The 15,125-nt window shown below is 44.2% G+C and overlaps 1 protein-coding gene across 1 annotated transcript in view; it reads right to left on the bottom strand.

The window, feature by feature from the left end:
* Positions 1-15,125, bottom strand: part of fcho1 (FCH and mu domain containing endocytic adaptor 1) — a 42,743-nt gene that overhangs the window by 12,696 nt on the left and 14,922 nt on the right. Inside the window, exons 3-6 of the mRNA XM_039002464.1 lie at positions 6,772-6,863; positions 2,798-2,872; positions 1,691-1,832; positions 1,395-1,547 (exon numbers count right to left, since the gene is read on the bottom strand). Coding sequence (XP_038858392.1) covers positions 1,395-1,547; positions 1,691-1,832; positions 2,798-2,872; positions 6,772-6,863 — 462 coding nt within the window. The remainder of the gene's footprint in view (positions 1-1,394; positions 1,548-1,690; positions 1,833-2,797; positions 2,873-6,771; positions 6,864-15,125) is intronic.

Here is a 15,125-nt window from a genome sequence, read left to right as displayed (position 1 = left end):
GACTTCAGCTCCGCCTAGTGAGAGGAGAGGATGATTATAGACTTCAGCTCCGCCTAGTGAGAGGAGAGGATGATTATAGACTTCAGCTCCGCCTAGTGAGAGAGAGGATGATTATAGACTTCAGCTCCGCCTAGTGAGAGGAGAGGATGATTATAGACTTCAGCTCCGCCTAGTGAGAGGAGAGGACGATTATAGACTTCAGCTCCGCCTAGTGAGAGGAGAGAGGACGATTATAGACTTCAGCTCCGCCTAGTGAGAGGAGAGAGGACGATTATAGACTTCAGCTCCGCCTAGTGAGAGGAGAGAGGACGATTATAGACTTCAGCTCCGCCTAGTGAGAGGAGAGTATGATTATAGACTTCAGCTCCGCCTAGTGAGAGGAGAGGATGATTATAGACTTCAGCTCCGCCTAGTGAGAGGAGAGAGGACGATTATAGACTTCAGCTCCGCCTAGTGAGAGGAGAGAGGACGATTATAGACTTCAGCTCCGCCTAGTGAGAGGAGAGAGGACGATTATAGACTTCAGCTCCGCCTAGTGAGAGGAGAGGATGATTATAGACTTCCGCTCCGCCTAGTGAGAGCAGAGGATGATTATAGACTTCAGCTCCGCTTAGTGAGAGGAGAGAGGACGATTATAGACTTCAGCTCCGCCTAGTGAGAGGAGAGGACGATTATAGACTTCAGCTCCGCCTAGTGAGAGGAGAGGACGATTATAGACTTCAGCTCCGCCTAGTGAGAGGAGAGAGGACGATTATAGACTTCAGCTCCGCCTAGTGAGAGGAGAGGATGATTATAGACTTCAGCTCCGCCTAGTGAGAGGAGAGGATGATTATAGACTTCAGCTCCGCCTAGTGAGAGAGAGGATGATTATAGACTTCAGCTCCGCCTAGTGAGAGAGAGGATGATTATAGACTTCAGCTCCGCCTAGTGAGAGAGAGGATGATTATAGACTTCAGCTCCGCCTAGTGAGAGGAGAGGATGATTATAGACTTCAGCTCCGCTTAGTGAGAGGAGAGGATGATTATACTTCAGCTCCGCCTAGTGAGAGGAGAGAGGACGATTATAGACTTCAGCTCCGCCTAGTGAGAGGAGAGAGGACAATTATAGACTTCAGCTCCGCCTAGTGAGAGGAGAGAGGACGATTATAGACTTCGGCTCCGCCTAGTGAGAGGAGAGAGGATGATTATAGACTTCATCCAGTCATTAGTTGAACCTTTATTTGTACTGGTGAGAACAAATGATCTGTTATAATAGTAACCTTGTTTGACTCTCTACCATTAGTAGTCAGTAAACTTCCAGCAACCATTCATTAATAAACAGTAGGCACCCTGTGGTTATATAACAGTTAAGACAGCTCTACTGTAGTTATACAGAATGACACCTAGTGGACAGACCTTCTCCAGTTCTTTCTGGGGGGCTCCCTCTTTCCTCAGTCTGTCCAGCTCAATACACTTGGAGTGGTATCCCTCCCTGGACTTCTGGAGGTGACCATTCTGGACCTGAACCGCCTGAACAGCCTCCAGGGTCCCCACCTGCTCCTCCTTGGCCTGTGAGAAACACACCATGCACATATTCTTAAACAATTGTAGATTGGCTGTTATAGATTAGAATATAGTGAGTGATTCATGGGGGGATAGAGGTGGCATCATCATGGAAACATATGGTGAGAAGAGGGGCTTCCTCATGTTACCTTGCGGTGAACTTTGACCTGCTCGTCACCATACTTGTTGATGTCCCGGATGAGGTCGTTCATCTTGCGCATCAGCTCAAGGTGGCAGAGAGCCAGCTTGTCTGATGACACCCGGAACACATCCCACATAGGGGCAAACGTCCTGAGGGCCACACAGCAGTATGTCACCTACGGTATAAAGTCCTAACGCCAACTTTGTGTTTTTTTTTTAGCTAATAATAACATATACTGAGTGTACAAAACATTAGGAACACCTTCCTAATATTGAGTTCCACCCCCCTTTGCCCTTAGAACAGCGTCAATTAGCCGGGGCATGGACTCTACAAAGTGTCGAAAGCGTTCCACAGAGATGCTGGCCCATGCTGCTTCTAATGCTTCCCACAGTTGCGTCAAGTTGGCTGGATGTCCTTTGAGTGGTGGACCATTCTTGATACACACAGGAAACTGTTGAGCGTGAACAACTCAGCAGTGTTGCAGTTATCAAAACACTCAGACCGGTGCGCCTGGCACCTACTACCATACCCTGTTCAAAGGCACTTAAATCTTGCCCATTCACCCTCTGAATGGCACACATACACAATCCATGTCTCAATTGTCTCAAGGCTTAAAATGTATTCTTTAACCTGTCTCCTCCCCTTCATCTACACTGATTGAAGTGGATTTAAGGAGTGACATCAACAAGGGATCATAGCTTTCACCTGGATTCACCTGGTCAGTTTATGTCATGAAAAGATCAGGTGTTCCTAATGTTTTGTATACTCAGTATACATTTACAGAGGTGACTTCATACATTTTGTTTGAATGGTAATATGATATTAAAGTCCATCTTCATGGTGCATTTCTAGAGTTAAACAAACCAACGCATCCCAAAACAACACACACAGGAAGTGAAGATGGCAGAGAGTTCTGGGATGATGGAGTAGATCACATCCCTGACCTATGACCCAGTAATCATGGACCCTAGAGAATCATAGACCCTAATCATGCAGACAAACTACTGTACATCCTCCAGGCACCCTACCAATATAGAACAGTTGATTTCATTATGATAAGAAAACTGCTCTCTAAACTGAGATGTTGATGACAATAGTGATCTAATATACTCACCCTAGTGGGCTTCCATTGCTTGTCATCTTGGCCATTTTGCTCATAGACTTGGAGTAGGTTTCCTCGATGGCAGCCCTGAGAACCCACAGATAGATAAGAGTAAATCCTTATGAACCCTTGGCTGGTCAGTAACAAACCAGGCAGTGATAGTCTACTACACAGTCTCAGCATTGGAAATCCTGCATCCAACTGCAGATAGAGCTATTAAACTTACACTCGTACCCTTCTGGCTCACAGAAAAACGATTGCATATCGAGGACGTTGTCCCCACAGTGACTGTACGTACATACCCCAACCAGAAGCCATGGATTTCAGGCAACATTCGCACTGAGCTAAAGGGTAGAGCTGTCCCTTCAAGGTGCAGGACTCTAACCCGGAAGCTTACAAGAAATCCTGCTATGCCCTGTGACGAACCCTCAAACAGGCAAAGCGTCAATACAGGGCTAAGATTGAATCATACTACACCGGCTCCGATGCTCGTCTTATGTGGCAGGGCTTGCAAACTATTACAGACTACAAAGGGAAGCACAGCCGCGAGCTGCCCAGTGACACGAGCCTACCAGACGAGCTAAATCACTTCTATGCTCTCTTCGAGGCAAGCAACACTGAGGCATGCATGAGAGCATCAGCTGTTCCAGGTGACTGTGTGATCACGCTCTCCGTAGCCGACGTGAGTAAGACCTTTAAACAGGTCAACATACACAAGGCTGCGGGGCCAGACGGATTACCAGGACGTGTGCTCCGGGCATGTGCTGACCAACTGGCAGGTGTCGTCACTGACATTTTCAACATGTCCCTGATTAAGTCTGTAATATCAACATGTTTCAAGCAGACCACCATAGTCCCTGTGACCAAGAACACAAAGGCAACCTGCCTAAATGACTAGAGACCCGTAGCACTCACGTCTGTAGCCATGAAGTGCTTTGAAAGGTTGGTAATGGCTCACATCAACACCATTATCCCAGAAACCCTAGACCCACTCCAATTTGCATACCGCACAAACAGATCCACAGATGATGCGATCTCTATTGCACTCCACACTGCCTTTTCCCACCTGGACAAAAGGAACACTTACGTGAGAATGCTATTCATTGACTACAGCTCAGCGTTCAACACAATAGTACCTTCAAAGCTCATCACTAAGCTAAGGATCCCTGGGACTAAACACCTCCCTCTGCAACTGGATCCTGGACTTCCTGATGGGCCGCCCCCAGGTGGTGATGGTAGGTAGCAACACATCTGCCACGCTGATTCTCAACACTGGAGCTCCCCAGGGGTGCGTAATCAGTCCCCTCCTGTACTCCCTGTTCACCCACGACTGCATGGCCAGGCATGACTCCAACACCATCATTAAGTTTGCAGACGACACAACAGTGGTAGGCCTGATCACCGACAACGATGAGACAGCCTATAGGGAGGAAGTCAGAGACCTGGCCGGGTGGTGCCAGAACAACAACCTATCCCTCAACGTAACCAAGACTAAGGAGATTATTGTGGACTACAGGAAAAGGAGCACCGAGCACGCCCCCATTCTCATCGACGGGGCTGTAGTGGAGCAGGTTGAGAGCTTCAAGTTCCTTGGTGTCCACATCACCAACAAACTAGAATTGTCCAAACACACCAAAACAGTCATGAAGAGGGCACGACAAAGCCTATTCCCCCTCAGGAAACTAAAAAGATTTGGCATGGGTCCTGAGATCCTCAAAAGGTTCTACAGCTGCAACATCGAGAGCATCCTGACTGGTTGCATCACTGCCTGGTATGGCAACTGCTCGGCCTCTGACCGCAAGGCACTACAGAGGGTAGTACATCACTGGGGTTAAGCTGCCTGCCATCCAGGACCTCTACACCAGGCAGTGTCAGAGGAAGGCCCTAAAAATCGTCAGACCCCAGCTACCCCAGTCATAGACTGTTCTCTCTACTACCGCATGGCAAGCGGTACCGGAGTGCCAAGTCTAGGACAAAAAGACTTCTCAACAGTTTTTACCCCCAAGCCATAAGACTCCTGAACAGGTAATCAAATGCCTACCTGGACTATTTGCATTGTGTGCCCCCCCCCCCCCCCCCCCCCAAGCCCTCTTTTTACGCTGCTGCTACTCTCTGTTTATCATATATGCATAGTCACTTTAACTATACATTCATGTACATACTACCTCAATTGGGCCGACCAACCAGTGCTCCTGCACAGTGGCTAACTGGGTTATCTGCATTGTGTCCCACCCACCACCCGCCAACCCCTCTTTTACACTACTGCTACTCTCTGTTCATCATATATGCATAGTCACTTTAACAATATCTACATGTACATACTACCTCAATCAGCCTGATTAACCAGTGTCTGTATGTAGCCTCTCTACTTTTATAGCCTCACTACTGTATATAGCCTGTCTTTTTACTGTTGTTTTATTTCTTTACCGACCTATTATTCACCTAATACCTTTTTTTGCACTATTGGTTAGAGCCTGTAAGTAAGCATTTCACTGTAAGGCATTTCACCTGTTGTATTCAGCGCACGTGACAAATAAGCTTTGATATCTTACTAGCATAATAGATCATATTATTATGTACAGAGAATAATAAAGAGCAAACATAGAGTATAAACAGCCAGGCAAAGGGAAATAAATATTTAGCTTCCGTACTGTGTAAATGTTGCCCAGACCCACATCTGAATAATAAATGGTCTCATTTTGCAGGAGGAACATAACATTTTAATAACCATCTGTAGTTCGGCGAAAAAAAAGTGAAAAAAAGTAGATCAGTACATTCTGGGGGGGGTACAACCCCCTCCCAACTCGACGAGGAGAGAGCAAAGAAATAAACAAACAAATCGAAAACAAATCGCTGCAGTTTCACAAGCCTCCGGCAACAGAGAAATCCCTTTTATGATATAGAGAAGTAGTACACCCTGAAGATGGATAGCTAGGCCTACAGAAAATTTGAATATCTGATATTTCTAATCAACCACTCCTAGATTGTCCTTTTAGATAAATCGAACTTCCCCATCCAGATTGCAAGAGAGCTTTAGAAGACCAGAGAGAAGAGCTGAGTGTGGGAAATCAATCAGCTCAATAGGTTACTCCGTCTGTCCTGAGGGAAACAGATTCTCTACAACGGCTCATTTCATTTCCTGACTGCCACTTTGTTGCCTCCACATTTCCTCCCACCTGTGGGGAATGTGCAGTGGTTCGGATCTTATGAATAAAAGTCAAGATGATGACATTGGTCTGACAGTGCAGGTTGTTGTATCCCCCTGTAAGAAAAGCCCTGTAAGTCCCAGGCTTAAATACTACAATGAGTCTTCAACTTCCAGCTAATTGACTCATTAAGAGATTGAATAAATAGAGGACTGCAGGGAAAACAACCCAGGAGGAGGATTATTCAGACTGAGCATTTTACCTGAGCCGAGTGCCCAGATAACATGCAAAACACAGCTACTGCAAATGTGTGTGTGGTAAGACAGGGAGCTCCTTGTCTCGTGGGCTGTGTCTTGTCTCGTGGGCTGTGTCTTGTCTCGTGGGCTGTGTCTTGTCTCGTGGGCTGTGTCTTGTCTCGTGGGCTGTGTCTTGTCTCGTGGGCTGTGTCTTGTCTCGTGGGCTGTGTCTTGTCTCGTGGGCTGTGTCTTGTCTCGTGGGCTGTGTCTTGTCTTGTGTGAGAGCGTGTGTGTTTGTTAACACTCCTGTGTGCTGGTCTGTCCAAATGCAGCACAGTAGTGTGGGTTAGAGGGCAGGGTTGGCAGGGGAGAGGAGCGGCTCCATCAAAGACGTGACTATGAAAGAAAACGGCAAGGCCCTGTGTCCTGTATTGGAATCAGTCTTTTAAAAGGCAATCTTCAAAACCTTAATGAACGTTTAGAAAACTAACTTTTTCAAATGGATTGAAATAAAAACCGGATTGAGAAACATCTCATCCTCCCCCTATATCCCATCACTACTGTACCACCCCTCCCACACGGCCCAGCCCAAACAACACCTCACCTCTCACGGACAAACTCTGCCAGTTCCTTGGTAGCAATCTGGCCATGCTTCATGTTGTGGTACAGCAAGTCAAAACCTGCATTCTTGTCCCCCTGCAAAAACACAAAGTCCTTGGGTGAGCCACAGAATAATATTGTACTGTATCTCTATGGGGTGAGCTTTATAGATTCTTCAATATGAGAGATGTGATTACTATACATTTTTTGTTCATATAAAATTCTGTCAACACTTCTCTCTGTTACTTATTCCTTGAGGACCTTGGAGCCAAGTAGCATGAATTGTTAAGGTAGAAAGGAGGTGAAAGATGAACACAAACAAAACTAATACGGTTTTCTTTCATCGTGGTCCTAATATTGTGGATGTGGACGCTTCTCTTGTTGTTAAGCAACCAGAACCAAGCTTGACATATGGTTGGAGAAAACAGATGTCTATCTGTCCACCTGGGAGGAGGTGCTGACACAAACACAAGTCATTTTGTATTCTTCCATGACCTTTAGTACTGTGGATGTATTCTTGTTTCTCTCATTGGAGGGGAACCACAAGCAATCATGACACTGGTTTAAGGAAACAAAAATCGATGTATTCTTCCTCCAGCTTTCAGAGGAAGGCAGACAGGGTAAGCTGAGTGGTTTTCAAAAATGCAATTTTCTTCCAAGCTGAAGAAGTCGTCCCACAGGGTCCATGCACATTTTAGATCTATTGTGCTACAATAGAATACATCTGAATTTGCATAGATCCAAAGGCTTTCTTCCTTTTGTCCTGCACCTTACCAGCCTTGTGCAGATGTCTTTATTTTCTACAAGACTGGCATAAGGAAGCCAATGCCACACATGAAAAGAAAAACCAGGAGCTGTGCTTGTTTCAAAGACGGGATTCCATCCCTACATATAACCTTAACAAAGTTATCACGTAACAGGTGCGTTAGGCTAACTGAGGCAGAATTAAAAATAGCCCATACCTTGAAGCACCCACTTTGATGTCAACAGTGGATCTGTTGTGGAGGCTGTCCAGACAGGCAAGCAGCTGCTCCTCAACACTATAAATACCCTGCTAGAGGGACACACACTTTTTCCAAGTAGCAGGGGAATGCCTGGAATGCCAAGGGTCCGGGATAGAGGCTAAGAGCAGGCCAACACCACAACCACCCAAAGTCACAGACACCAAACACAGTCGTTGCTTTGAGACATCTGTCTACAGACAGGAGAGTGGTGGTGGGCTGGAGGCCTCAGTGGGGATCAGAGGATTTGGGTTCAAACCCATTTGATTATTTAACAACAGTACACTAGCTAATACAGAGACTTTAATTCACATATGATTCTCCAAAACCTTTCCTTCTCTACGGAAGGGCTGTTATGCCGTATTCTTTGTCTCTCTCTCCCATCTGCACCAGTCTTTGTGTAACCCAAGCCAGAGAAAGGTGAGCTGCCCTGCTCTGTCCAAAAACACAAAGCAGGTATATAGTTCCCTTAACTACGCTAACATGTACATGTCTCTGATCAGGTGTAGCATTGCCTTTGTGAATGCAATAATTACAAATCATTTGTAGGCTGCAAATTGACTGCAAGAAGCCCAAAGAGATAATATTTAACTGAAAGATAATCATTTCAAACCTTGCTTACATTTGTATATGATTACATACATGTAGTGTATGTGGACACCCCTTCAAATTAGTGGATTTGGCTATTTCAGCCACACCCGTTGCTGACAGGTGTATAAAATCGAGCACACCGCCGTGCAATCTCCATAGACAAACATTTGCAGTAGAATGTCCTGACTGAAGAGCTCAGTGACTTTCAATGTTTTAAACTACCTCTGGAAACAATGTCAGCACAATAACTGTTTGTGGGACCTTCATGAAATGGGTTTCCATGGCCGAGCAGCCGCAAACAAGCCTAACATCACCATACGCAATGCCAAGTATTGGCTGGAGTGGTGTAAAGCTCGCCGCCATTGGACTCTGGAGCAGTGGAAACGCGTTCTCTGCAGTGATGAATCACTCTTCACCATCAGGCAGTCCGACGGACGAATCTGGGTTTGGCGGATGCCAGGAGAACACTACCTCCCCGAATGCATAGTGCCAACTGTAAAGTTTGGTGGAGGAGGAACAATGGTCTGGGGCTGTTTTACATGATTCGGGCTAGGCCCCTTAGTTCCAGTGAAGGGAAATTTTAACGCAACAACATACAATGACATTCTAGACAATTCTGCTTCCAACATTGTGGCAACAGTTTGGGGAAGGTCCTTTACTGTTTCAGCATGACAATGCCCCCCGTGTACAAAGTGAGGTCCATACAGAAATGGTTTGTCAAGATCGGTGTGAAAAAACCTGACTTGCCTGCACAGAGCCCTGACCTCAACCCAATCAAACACCTTTGGGATGAATTGGAACGCCGACTGCAAGTCAGGACTAATTGCCCAACATCAGTGCCTGACCTTACTAATGACCTTGTGGCTGAATGGAAACAAGTCCCCACAGCAATGTTCCAACATCTAGTGGAAAGCCTCCCAGAAGAGAGTTTTATAGCAGCAAAAGGGGGTACCAACTTCATATTAATGCCTATGATTTTGGAATTAGATGTTTGACGAGCAGGCTACTTTTGGCCACATAGTATATCTCTATATTATGCGTGGGAATACTTTGAAATAGATTTCCTAAATTAAAATCACTTGGATGTGATTTGCTGGTGTTTTTACAGTGTTTTATGTCCAACAATTAGAAAAGTTGGGGAGACAAATAAAATCACCCACGGGCCAAATTTTTCCCGTGGGCCACCAGTTGGGGAACCCTGATCTAAAACATACAGCATCTAAAACGTACAGAAGCCTACAGTATATTCAAATAAGGAATAGGCGATCATTGAAACATATTTGCAAATAGTCAAATTAGACCCACCAGGTCCCAAGCAGTCTTCCGTTCAATTAATGTAACGATGAGTGACAGGGGATTTTCAGAAGAGGAACCCCAAACAAACAATATGCCTACATAAAGCTACTACTGTTCAGTCTGTTTAACTGCCAAATAATTTATCTGTGAAAGGAGCTTAAGTCCCACACCAACTCAGTAATAACACCCAGACAGAAAATATGACTGATTTCACAGAAACAATATAGCCTAATCTAAAAAGGTTAGGCCTTATTCTCATTTGACTCTCTTGGTCTCAATTGAGACGGACGATTATCGACACATTTGTGCTTTAGAAATTAGTATGAAAGTAATCCCAGTGGATTTTCTTATCAGTTAATGAAACCAGGGGTACATTTAATATGGTGGCTTGGCTTTATGAACAACTCTTATTATGCCTTTGTGTTTCCAGAATAGATAAATAATTGCTAGCTAATTAGAAGTTGACCTCCATGAGGGCTGGGACATTTTTTTGGGGGGGTTATCATTCCCTCCATGGCTCATTGTCCCAGCAACAGAGTTCCCCTGCTAACAGACATTTGTGACAGACAGGTGTGTGTGTGTGTGTTAGTAATAATAATAAATTTTTTGGGGAGGGCTTATATTTGTCCTGTTACAAAGTGTGTAATCGAAATGTGTTTCTTCATATCCCAACTCCCCCTGAGACACCCGCAGGGAGTGGGGTCACGGCCAGGGTCACTATTGTACAGCGCTCCGGGAGCAATTAGGGTTAAATGCCTTGCTCAAGGGTACATAGACAGATCTTATTTTTCACCGTGTGTGTGTGTCAGACCTGGAACAACTATTTTAACTATGCTTTGTGGAAAGTAATAATTTTTCCCAGGGGAACAAAGTTACTTTGGAGGGGACTACAACTACTTTACAAAAAAGTAATACTTTTTAAAAACTATTTTAATACAGGTCTGAGAAAGCAACTACTTAAAAAATATATTTTGGAATACAGATCTCAGGAAGTGATTACTTTTCTGAAACTATTGGATTGGCTGCCTTCAACTAATGACAGGGCTGTAACTGCATGTTGAAGATAGAAATAGAAGGAATAGAACAGACACACACAATCTGCTGTACTATTCCAATCTGACAGTCATATTTGATCTACACAATACATTTATATTTGTAAATGTCCATTCTCCTGAATGTCCATTGCCCCAAGTAATCAAGTCAAACCAATTAACCAATGATATTTTGTACAGATAGGTATAAATAAGTTGTGAAGCTCAACTACAAGCCACTGAAAAGGTTGAAAGCTGCAATTAATTTTATGACATCTGGAAATACCGCAGAGTAATTCAAAGCCATTTTCAAACAGCAAGTTGGATGCTTAGCAAAAACAACTTCTTTACCTTTTTGTCCATCTAAAGGGATAGTTTACTCAGAATACAAATTAACATCATGTTCCACCTACCTTGGCTGTATTTGATTCAAGAAGGCAGTTTTGAGATATTTAGCTTCCTTAAAGCTGCAGTATGTAACTTTTTGGCGTGACCGACCAAATTCACATTGAAATGGATCTGTCATTCTCATTGAAAGTAAGTCTAAGAAGCTGTACATCTGTTCTATGGGCACCATTCTATGCTTCCCGTTCTTAAGTTTAATTTTTGCATCTTTTACTTTCAGTTTTGTACACCAGCTCCAAACAGCTGAAAACACAATATGTTTGGTTATGGACAAGATATTTCACGGCGGTTTAGATGGTACAATGATTCTCTACACCAGGGGTACTCAACTCTTGCCCTACGAGGTCCGGAGCCTGCTGGTTTTCTTTTCTACCTGATAATTAATTGCACACACACCTGGTGTCCCAGTTCTAAATGAATCCCTGATTAGAGAGGAACAATGAAAAAAATGCAGTGGAACTGGCTTCGAGGTCCAGATTGAGTTTGAGGGCTCTACACTACACTTGCTGGTTTTGTCACATAAACTGAAATTAGGTGAACTATTAGAATTTTAGCAACCAGAACATGGCGGAGCGATTTATGGTTAGTGCATCTTTAATAGACATATTTTGTTACTTTTTATTTTCATGTTGTTACATAACACTTTGGTAATTGCATTTTAATTGCATAGGAATGAGCTGATTAGTTTATGTAACTACTGTACAGAAGAGTGACTGTTCCTTACTCCACTTATGTAATAACTCCATTATTATGCAATTATAAAGCAATTTCCAAAGAACTTGATGTCGAGTGTTACTGAACTACCTTACGTCTTACTCATTATGTGATAATCATTTTAAAGCTGCAAAAGTGGTCTACTCTAATGTTTGTTTCTTCATCAAATATTTGGCAGCCACAAATAAATATTTTTTGGTTATCAAATAACTTATTTATATTTAAATACCTTAAAATATTAATTTGGTTTTCTGAGAGGTATTCACAATATTTTCAAGTATTATATGTTTTTCTGAGACCTGTATTTGAATATCAGTTGAAACTCTATATAAACTATATTCAACTACCTCGAGTAGTAGAAAAGTTTTTTTTCAACTAAACTAAAAAATACAACTATTTTCTGCCCAGGTATGGTGTATGTGTGTGCCAGGATCGCACCCTAAACAACTTATCATCCAAAGATGTCATAAGAGTTAAATCCATGAGAAAATCTCATCATCTTCCCTCTGAGATCATTCATCACACAGGTCTGTTTCATATTACACTCCATGGCCAATGGTCTTTGACAGTTCTCTTTGTCTGATTCATGCAGTCCCCCTCTTCTCCCTCCCTATTCCTTTAAATCAATTAAGATGAGAGTTTTGCTCATGCAAGAGAGAGCACATTACAATGACAACTCACAACTTTCTCACCATGGCTGAGATTACTTTGTACTCCATGAAACACTGAGAAGCTCTGTCTGTCAGTCTAGTCTGTGTGGTCAGGTAGTGACCAGATTCATGTTTTGCAGCTATTAGTTTTAGTTCCTCAGCCTCAGTGTCGGTGTGGTTCAACGGTTGACCAGAGTAGAGCCTGGAGCGGTTCACTCCCTGACCAGTGTCGGAGGACATTCTTGTGCTGTGATACAAGCTGGCAGAAAGGCAGGCAGGCATAGAGCCATGTGCAACCTGTCACACAGTGACACACAGAGTACAGAACAGCCGGTCTGTCCTCTCACTGGTCAGCAGCATAAACCACCCTGCCTGCCAATCCATCTATCAACAACTACCAACGACTATCAGGCCTGGATAGTAAAGGAAACATATCCTATGCTCAGAGTTGGATATAATATGATGTGGTATGACATAGCATAGGCCGATATGTTATGATAATTATTTAGTATAATATAGTTGAAATGGCTTGATAGCCCCAGGTCAGTGTCAGAGGAAAGAGCCAGTCTCGCTGGCTCATTGAGGTTTTGTGCTTACGGTGCACTTTGGGCTCAATAGGCAATCCCACAGCAGAGTGTCAGCAGTACTGATGATGTGCCTCTAGTATCCCGTCACACTACTTCACATCTAAAAGGACATCGTCATTGAGTCCCCATAACAAACCCATTACCTGGTCCACAGTGCCTGGGAGAGACCAGTAGCATCCATGTGGAACTATACTGCACTAACATCACTTCAGATCAGAATACACACAGTCCTGTTGCCGCATTGATTAATGGCTTCAGGGCCCATTGGGGAACAAGCAGGTGGATTGAGCTCTGTGGTACACGTGACACCCTGAGTACAGGACCAACCCATGACAGAGACTGAGCACAATGCAGTCACACACACACACACACACACACTTTTATTACCATCACCAGTGCATTTGCATCTGGCCTCAGGAACCTGAAGGCAAATTTCCTGAAATGGCTCTTTATCTAACGGGACAGTGAGCGACTATCCAGCTGCCATTAATCTAATTTAGGAAAGCAAATAACAGCTCCACAAGGAGGGAGAGAAGGAAAGATGGAGAGAAGAGGAGCAAGAGAAAAAATAATGAAAAAGAGGGGAGAGAGAGAGAGGTAGAGAGAGGTAGAGAGAGGAGAGAGACAGGAGAAGGTTGTGAAGAGAGAGGGAGAGCGTGTGTCCTCTGATAACACTCCTACCCATCCGTCCCTGCCACTGTGTTTACATCCACCCTCTCCGGACCGCAGAGCCCCGTGAGACCCAGAGACACAGCCAGGCACAATGTGGATGGGAGGGAAGAGCAGAGCAGAGGCAACACTGGGTTCATTCTGCTGATGAATGATTGGCTGGGTATAAATTCACCTCGGAGAGCAGAGCGCACTTCCTGGAACAGACAGACACTGTGGCCAGATGAGGCCTAGCAGAGAACACCAATGAATTATATAAAAAGACATGGATGATTCATCCAACACACAGTCCTGATAGTTTTCCTAATGGTAGTGCAGGGCGCCAGGTAACCTAGTGGTTAGAGCGTTGGGCCAGTAACCGAAAGGTGTCTAGATCAAATCCCTGAGCTGACAAGGTAAAAATCTGTCGTTCTGCCCCTGAACAAGGCAGTTAACCCACTGTTCCTAGGCCGTCATTGTAAATAAGAATTTGTTCTTAACTGACTTGCTTAGTTAAATAAAAGGTAAAATAAAATAAAATGAGTGTGTCTGGACTCTGGAGGAACGTACTGTTGTTAGGCAAAAGGGTGGAATTAAAGGATTAATGGTGTTCAATGTGAGAGCGCCCATTCAGCCATCTCACTGGGGAATTGGACAGGGGGCATATTCTCATGAACTTAACAGGCATTAATGTCTGTGTCTTGGGATGAAAGCACTGAACAGAGCACAACACCCATACTGTACACACTCTCCTTTCATCTGAGAGGAGGGAGTCATTCTACTGTCAAGGACTTGGACTGAGGACTTCATTAAGAATGAGTCTAATTATGATAGATGTGTGTATTCCTCCTCCATCCCTCCATTGACTAATTAAGAAAGGGTGGAATACATGCAAATATAATGGTTTGGCCTGGCGCTGGATAAGCAAGCAGAAATGAAGGCTCTGTCCTGATATGCAGCTCCCAGGTGTCTCTACACGCTAATTACCTCAAGGTTGAATTTGCACAGCAATTTGTCAGCATAAGAGAATCACAGATAGTGAGGAAGGGGAATGGAACACACAGACACGCCTGGAGACTCCATTCAATCCCAGAGAAAGCTGGCACCGGCATGCATACTCATACTTCACTCAGCTCATGGCTGAGACAAACTAAGTTAACTGATTTAAGCTGGAGTGGATGCTGGTGTCTACTGTGTTATGCAACAGCCATTCGAGCTAGAAGACAAGTCCTTTGTTGCTCCTTTACAGTAAAGCTTGTACGCCAAGCAGTGAGAATCAGAGCAACACCGTAACTATGACAAGGAAGAGAAGCCAACATCATTATGTGAGATGGCCAACATTGGATTCCTATGGACACAGACTGATGGGAGACTGAGAAAGAGTTCCATCCCTCCTGGTTTGGGTTGGAGGGAAGCGTCTTTGACCTGCCTTTGT

The sequence above is a fragment of the Salvelinus namaycush genome, chromosome 10, assembly GCF_016432855.1.
Source record: "Salvelinus namaycush isolate Seneca chromosome 10, SaNama_1.0, whole genome shotgun sequence".
NCBI classification, from domain to species: Eukaryota; Metazoa; Chordata; class Actinopteri; order Salmoniformes; family Salmonidae; genus Salvelinus; species Salvelinus namaycush.
The sequence above is the reverse complement of the archived record's forward strand: the minus strand, read 5'-3'. Positions and strand labels throughout refer to the sequence as shown.